The sequence below is a fragment of the Phaethon lepturus genome, unplaced genomic scaffold, assembly GCF_000687285.1.
Source record: "Phaethon lepturus isolate BGI_N335 unplaced genomic scaffold, ASM68728v1 scaffold14213, whole genome shotgun sequence".
NCBI classification, from domain to species: domain Eukaryota; kingdom Metazoa; phylum Chordata; class Aves; order Phaethontiformes; family Phaethontidae; genus Phaethon; species Phaethon lepturus.
Genome location: NW_010531305.1, coordinates 15,556 through 24,231, shown reverse-complemented (window position 1 = coordinate 24,231; position 8,676 = coordinate 15,556). Strand labels below are relative to the sequence as shown.

General features: G+C 38.8%; 1 protein-coding gene across 1 annotated transcript in view; it reads right to left on the bottom strand.

Annotated features, from left to right (window-relative positions):
- LOC104618811 (EF-hand domain-containing family member C2-like) overlaps nt 1–8,676 on the bottom strand; it is a gene marked incomplete at its 3' end in the record, with an annotated part of 18,423 nt that overhangs the window by 3,495 nt on the left and 6,252 nt on the right. The window contains 1 exon segment of the mRNA XM_010284509.1: nt 1,821–2,044. Within this exon segment, the coding sequence (XP_010282811.1) occupies nt 1,821–2,044 (224 nt within the window).

The window sequence follows — 8,676 nt, the reverse complement described above, 5'->3', positions numbered from 1 at the left end:
GCAGATCTCTTTCCATTTCAGGCATCATCATGCTCATATGCATGGTATTCACCATCCCAGTACTCTCTTTCCTCCTTCCTGACCCTTGAAGATGCAATGAGCAACCAAACACAGCCAGAGAGCCAGATAACGTCATCATCCATGGGACATAACCTCCAACAATACAGAAATATGAATCTAAAAGTCTGGCTACATTTTTCATTGGTCTCGTTTTTGATCTCATCGTATTCCTTCCTTTTCTCTGTACCCTTATTTTCTGGCCATCTGCACTATTATGATTCTGGTGCAAACTGATGTGACTTTGTTCAAAGCAACCCAGAGCAATCCACTCTTAATAAATTAAAAAAAAAATACCTTCCACAAATTAGTCACAGGAAAGTGAGAGCATAAAGCAGCCAGAATTTTCTAGAATACTTTATTGCAATTTCTCAGCCACTGAGAATATTGAGACATATATTTCAGTATTTTTCAGTCTTCTGATGCTCTTATTTCTCAAATACCTTTTTCCCCTCTCTATTCTCTTTAGACACACATATGAACAATAGTTGAATGTTTTGCTTATTGTTTTTACCAAAAAAAAAAAAAAAAAAAGATTATGTAGTACCATATATAATGTTGACATGGTCTGCCAATATCAAGACAACTCAGCATGTATTAATACAGACCTGTTAAATACAAGGCCTGAGTAAGGGAAGAGCAACCCATGGCCAGCCTGAGTCACCACCATGCAGAACCAGGAGAATTACTACAAATAGTAGTTTTCACTGGGGGACTGCAAAAAAGCCTGAAAACGTGAATGAAGTGAAGCCTACGTGTTGGCCTGAGAGTGGCCTCAAAAATATCGAAATGGTCCCACACAAGCCAGTCATAATTACCTTCTATTTTTGCTGCTGAGAACTGCAGCAGTTTTCTCAATACGAGGATTAAGTTGAATACATGGAGTATTTGTTGCTTTCAGAGTACTACACTGGATCTATCACAACAGGCTGCATATCACGGGCCAATAGTTCTAGCAGAGTCAGGTCAATAAAAAAATAGTGCTATCTGCACTTTTATTAATCAAGAAAAACAGAAGTGAAAGAAACTGTCATTATCTCCTACAGAAAACATCACTCCCACTACTATTCCTAGAGGAAAGACCCTAAATCCTGCAAAGAGGAATCCACGTAGCATTTACGAGCTGCGAGTCAGATTTTTGGAAGAGGTGTGTTATGTGTTCCCATGTACTCATGAAAGAGGGAACTGCATTCAAATAAAACCTCACAAGTCTTAAAACTCCAGACTGCTAGGTTCTGTGTGGCAGCAGAATTTGCTTTACACATGCAAAGAGATGTTAATAACGTGGGGTAGAGATGAAAGATGACATATGAATAGACCAAGTAAGTGAGTCTGCAGGAAGCCATGGATGTGCTTGAACTACAATTCCAGTTAGATCTTCCTTCAAACACTTTAAAAGTATTTATTACCATTAAATTAGCTCAAGCAAAATCATAAGTAGAACTTATAATGGGTCCATTTTTTTTCTTTTCAGTTTAATATGGAAAGGTTTATTTTATTTTTACCAATTAATTTTGTCTTCAAAAGGTGTGTGAACACATCAGGAGAAAATCAGTTCTATTTGGGACTTCGCTATGTTAGTACAATGAGCCATAGAGTAAAATTTTAAAAAGCAAGTTTTCTCTTGTGATTCATTATGTTGAAACAGTTACCTCTACATACTTTCTATTTGCTATTAGAGAAATATTTTATATAATGCATATTACTAATAGCAATGGCACTTTTATTAAAATCAAGTTTTCACTACTACTGCCTCATCTGACCTTTTGCCGCTCTTTTGTGTACGGGTCATCTGGACGACCTGTGGGAGGATTTAACCTAACGCCCATCTTCCTCAGGAAATTTTTTGTAAATTGGTCACAATCTATAATCTTATATCTTCGGGCATAAAGTATTACTTCTATGTTGATATTGAAATGATCTATAGTATAGAACTGATCTTCATGAGGAGGTGGAAGTGGAATCCGATGCCGTCGAACAATAGTTCCTGTAAAAGAATTAGAAGAAATTCATAGATAGAATATCCTTTTCTCTAAGGATCACTTTACAGACTTGCTAATTTTCTATGCTGATATGACCAAAATAGATGAAGCCATATGGGACAAACAAAATTATCCTTCATTCAGCAAAAGAATCCTTTTCATTAACAACAATACTTGATGCTGATTGTCTTCTAGAACCTGAAGTTCTATTACCACCAATATCAATTACCACCTTCTGGAGCAAGCAGGAAACCACTGGAATAAATCCCCACATGTTGCTGCAAATGTAACAGGTTAGAATTTTTTCAGTAAGAATAGCAAAGACACTGCTCTCATTAAGATAAGAGATGACTTTTTCACTTTTTCTGAGAAGCAAAGCAGTACTCACTAGTACCATTAATTTTTCTTTAAAAAAAAACCCACACACCGAAAGTTGTGCAAAAAGACATGTGGCAGCAGTGTATGAGAGGGACTAGATTTGTCTATGCTCTACAGGGTGAGAACCATATATAGCTAAGGTTAGAGAAAAAAAACGCCCTATCAAAGGCAAAAGTGTGGTCTATCAAACATGGAAGCAGGTGCATTCAACTGAGATTCCTAAAGAAGCAAACTGAAAGTAGAGACAACTGAGAAGAGTTGGGCTGATTGCTGGGCTGCAGTAGAGAAATTTAAATATTGATCCATCTCTGAAATACAGAGCCAGGAACTCATAACCCATAATCTAACAGCAACACTATCAAAAGACAGGGAAAATAAAAGAAAGAAAAAAAGAAAAAAAAGAGATATTTTTAACTTTGTTAAAGTAAGTACACACTTAAGTTTTCTCTTTGATAGTCTTTAAATGAAAGGACTGTAATTCTGGGAGCATTGTATCTGTTTACATTTACCATATTAAAAAAGAAGGAATCTGCTGTTGGTCTGTCAGCTGAAAACTCACAAATACATTGATGTATTTGCTTCAAAAGTACTTACTGATGATGATTAAGAGACCATTTCTCATACGGAAAGGTTGACAGGGCTGGGTCTGTTCAGCCTGGAGCAGAGATGGCTCAGGAGGGGATCTAATCAATGTTTATAAATACCTGATGGGAGGGAATAAAGAAGACGGAGCCAGGCTCTTTGTGGTGCCCACTGACAGGACAAGAGGCAATGGGCACAAATTAAAAGATACAAATTCCATCTGAAGGCAAGAGAACGCTTTTTTACTGTGAGGGTGATGAAACATTGGAACAGGCTGTCCCAAAAGGTTGTAGAGTCTCCATCCTCAGAGATGCTTAAAACCCAACTGGACATGGCCCTGGGCATCTGGCTTTAGCTGATCCTGCTTTGAGCAGTGGGGTTGGACTAGACAATCTTAAGATATCCCTTCCAACCTTGACAATTCTGTGATACTACAAGTATTTTAGAAATAACATATAAGCTACGCCTCAGTAGGTTAAACAAATCAAAGTAAGGTACGCAGCTGCATGTATGACAAGCTATGATTTATTCTGAGTGAAGTTAGAGCTCACAAAGAACAGCATATTGGCAAAGCTGGGACTAAACACTTTTTTTCAACGTTATGAGGGAACAAAAAGGACAACAGTGAAAGTTTTGCCACATCAATACCTCAGTAGAGTTGTGTGAAAACATGCTGCAGAGTAAAAAGATGGGCCAGTCTTCAACCTCAGACCCTTTGCTGCACTTACAACACACACCTCTGTAACACCAGCTTTATAATGTGGATACCCACTGGTTAAGACCAGACAGAAATCACCAGCCCATACTATTATAACAATTCCCTGCCACCATAGGTTCCAAACTACTTTAAAATTACAGTACTTCTAAAAGGTGCAACTTTAAGACAACTACAGTAAACACAGAAAAATTCCGAAACTAAAAATGGTTCCAGTACTAAACCACTACTATAATAATAGTCTACTAGACACAATTATCTAAAAGGTCTGTCTCATTATCTCCCACTATAGAGCTGGATCTCTTTCCAGTGCCCTTCAGCTGTGCATCTGGTAGTGTTTCCCACTGAGCCCCGTTTGATGATTTTCCAGCACTGCTATTTTATTATGGGTGTAGGTGGGGGTGGAGGACAGCCTGGGGAGAGAGAGGTTGAAGAGGGGCAGAGGATGAGGGAGAAAGATGTCGCTGTGTGGTTTTGTTTGGTGTTTGAATGGCTTTATTTCTGAGTTAGTCCATAGCAATTTTTTATTGTTCACTTTATTTCCCTAAGGACTAATCTGTATGAAATACTTTCCACTACTACATTATCAATCAGAGTTGTTTGTTAAATTCTAACATCTACAGTGAAAACATACCCTTAATTTTTCAGGGGAATAAAGCAACAAGACAGATTTACTTTACATTCCCAATAAAATAATTATTTAAGACCCGTTCAGCATCCTGATGTTTCACATGTACCAAATCCAGCATTCTGGTTATTAATCTTTGATCGTAAAATAAATTTGAACCTCTATCTGCTTAAACATGCTTATACACATATTTAAGATGTATCCTCATGGAAATATTAGTTAGAAAACATGGTAATTAGCACATTTTAACACAATGCAAAACTGCATCACATTATCATTAGCAAAACCGCATACTTTAAAAACGTTACCTCATTTTGGCTTATCTTTGGGTCACTCTACTAAAATCAACAGATAATGTGCTAAGTCAGAACAGTCCTCCACATAAATGCAAATCCTATTGAATTATCAGTTTAGTGAAAACATAATGGTTCTAATACGAGGTGGTTTTTGAGGGTATATTCACCTCAGAACCGGTGAATAAGCCTTCAGCTAGTTTTTTATATCACTTTTCAAAGTATAATACACATGCCCATTTTATTCTGAGGGATAAGAATTTCTTTCCTAACAGAAAATGTCTTGTAAAGATAATATCTGTAGCAATCCTTTGCTTTTATTAGGTATCACTGTTATATTGTTGAATTTGAAATTTAAAAAAAACTGATCAGCTGAGGTTAGGTCTCAGCATTTTTTAAATTGTCCTTTCTTCTGGAAAATAATTATATTTCTACTTCTAGAATTTTGCTACAAGTTGTCATAGGAGGATCTGAGCATGTGTAATGCTCAGGTTGCTCAGGACAGATGGCTATTCTTTATGTTTCTTTTATCTTTTTTCAGTTTATTGAACAGGCTATCCTACTGCACCACCAAGCATTATTTTAAATATTTGTATCTGGTCAGACTAAAGCTCTCCTCTATTGTGCTCTTGTAAAGGGACTTGGAGTACTGCTTTTCTCTGACAGTGGTGGTGGCATCAAGCTCCCACTGCATAATTGGTAGCATATTTTCTTTTCTCTCAGGGCTTCTGATTATTTGGCAGCTACAGCAGCAGCTTAAGGAGACATTAATAGTAGTAAAGGCCTTTTGACTGTGAGGCAGCTCATGATGCTGGGCAGCAAATGATTTGGTCTCTGCTACTACACTACTCTGCAGAAGAAATAAAGTGGTATCAAGAACTTCGTCAGCACAGCTTTCTGACTCCCTCTGCACTACTCAAGAGTGCATTATAGAGGGAAGAGGAATGAGTAACACCTGGAGTTTGTACACTCTTTGCTGCACAGCAAGGAGAAGAAGCAACCATTAGTATTCCTGCAATACAAAGAGTTCACCCCAATAAACAAGGGGGCTTCTTACATTCACTTATTTACCCATCGCAAAACATAGCAAGGTCATGATTTGGCCACCATCAAGTATGGCAAAATCACAAGTATGTCAAGGCCTCAGGGGAGGTCTTAAACTCTTAGATAATCAGTTATATTGGAGGAGCTGACTGCAACTTCACTTTCCCGCTTGTACTTTCCTCTTCAGCCAGCCAGCCTTGGGAACCCAGCCAGCAGGCAGCTCCACTCTCTGTTTCAGCTGGCTGACCTTGGGGAAACCAGCCAACTGCTCCACTCTGCTCTGGCTTGCAGGGCCTGGATTGCACTGGAAGCTACAGTCAAGCCCATGGGACATAAATGACCTTTTGATAAGACAGTATCAGCCAGACACAGCCCTGTTAACTGGGAATTAGATCTACAAAACACTTGCACTGCCATATCTAGCCTGGCTCTCTATAGCAGAGTTTCTTTTTATATGGGAAGAGTAATTAGCATTCTGGCTCTGGAAGAACACAGTGGAGTTTGTTATGTGGTGGAGTTTACTGTCCTTCTCTTCACTCTGTAGTCCCTTATCTTTAGTTAATTTTTGTGCACTGATTGTCCTGGTATTTTTTGCTTTGATTCTGGTTTCTCAAGTTCAGGTTGGCCTCTGCATTCCTTCGTGCTTTGCATCGCATTTCTCTGTTTGCACAGATTTCTTCTAATGCTTCTAATATTTTCCAAAGTTCAAGCTATAGCAAGGCAGTTCCCAAAATGAAATTAAGTTTAAATTTCAGTTATTTGGTAGCAACCTTATCTGTCCAAATTCATGTCCAAGTACAGCAGCCAATTCCATAATGCACTTTTTAAAAGTCACTGAAATACATTTCCCATAGATCATTTACTGTGTCACTATGAAATTTTGATCAATGGTAAAAGCACATTTTTGGGCTTTTTGGTTTTCCAAAGCCAATTTGTTTTACTTTTGTAAAATCATAATCCAAGTTAGAAATTCTTCTAACTTCTTTGACAGCTGTTCCTTCACCAAATCTTCCTGCAGTCCATAAGCCTCTCCAAGTGTTTTTTTTTCCTGCAAAGCCACAAGTGCTACCCACAGTGGAGAGGACAGTGGGAAACTACAATATTTCTCAGATCCCACCATGCCCAGGGACACCCATTCAGGCCATGAAGCTCTCATTTGTGGGTTACGGCACAAGCACTGGTAATCCCATGGCCTCAAGTCATTAACCAGCCACGCTAGGGAGATCTACCTTTGATCTACCCTACCACCTGCCTTTGATCTACGCCACCACCGCTATATCTACTCTGCAAGAAGACTCCTGAGAACAGCCATTTGAGCTGTCTATCCTACATCTTTTCTGCCAGGGTAAACATCCAAGGTAAAGTCACCACCACCTTCTGCCTTCAACAGTTCAATTCCACTTTTTCCATCATGTTTTTTTGCTGTTCCTCCTTTACACAACCCCCTTCCTGCCACTGCAACTCTACAACTGTTCACACAGACTGAGCCTATCCTGCTCCTGATGTTCCCACACTTCTTTCTTCACTCACATCCCCACACCTGTGCTCTTTTGTTCAGTGCAGTTTGCCTTTCAACAACCTGAGTTCTCCTACAGTTGAACTCTCTTCTACAAACCCCATGTCTTTTAATTAACTAAACCACTGTATTTCAGCAGATGTGCAGAGGACAGCATTATCATTAAGATCCTGAACTTCAGTTCAGCTCAGTTCTCCATCCTGTTAACAACCTTTTCTGCATGATCATGGGAAAGATTTTCATTCCTCTGTGCTTCAGTTTACCAGCTTCACAATGCAGACAGTTATGCTTCTGTTCTCAAGCTTACAAATTCCCAGTCAGGGCAGGGAATTTGAATAATATAGGAGACATATGTAATTATAATAAAAGAGGCAATGGGTCAATTTTTAATTGAAAACAGAATAAAACTAGCAGTTAAGGGCTTGGGATTTCTTTTTAAGAAACACTGCTTTTGCATATATTCAACAACAAATATTTAGTGCCTTTAACATAACAACTTTGTGGTTGTTCTTAAGTTATAGAGCATGAAGTCATTGCCCAAGTGCATGTGAGTAAAGAATCCTCTGATAGGTATCTCCACCACCTTCTTCCTTCTATATCATATTCATCTCTAGGATAATAAGAATATTTATGTAGCTGTTTATGATAAAGTACAGGCCCCAGATCTTCTCATCACCTGTGAAGCCTAAACACATCCCAAATAGTCCTTAGGCCTTTCAATCTACAGTATCCCTTCCTAAACACAATCAATCTACAGAAATTCCTTACCAGCCCAGGTACCAGTAACAAATAAATTAAGCACACTTTTGAGATCCTGAAACTTTTCTTTTTAATCCATCTGTTTAATACATTGTGTATACTAATTTATCCCACATAAAGTACTCACACAAAGCCATAGAGGCCTTCAAAACATCCTTGCATGAAAGACTGAGAGAATTCTCTCCAACACTATTCCGTTAATTTTGGATCCAGTACCAAAGGTGACTCCAAAACCATTAACAATAAGATACAACCAAGGAAATAGGTGGAAATGGTAGCCTTCCTGTCACTATAGTATCATGACCAGACTACCAGGATCAGGCGTGACAGAGCAGCCTGCACAACCCATACTACGAAGGCAATGAAAATGACTCATTACTAAAAGCTAGATTCAAAGGAATTGTCTTCGAATTTGCTTTATCCTGCTCTAATGAACCTGGCTTCCACCTACCCTCTCAAAGACGTCGCCTCTACCTCTCAGGTTAACTGTACTTCCTTTGTTGATAGTCATTTGTTCTAAGCCACAAAATCCAGAAACAGCCGCTCCCATTCCCATGACACACAAGTCAAGGAAAACCTAAACCCGATGATGTCTCCAGCCTCATGCATATGAGTGCAGGGAGGGGATAAGTAACCTATAAGTTCTCAGGAGAAGAGATCCAACATGCTTTTCTTCAGGTCTTGAAAAAGCACTTGCACAGGTAGGAGTAGGACAAGGTTCC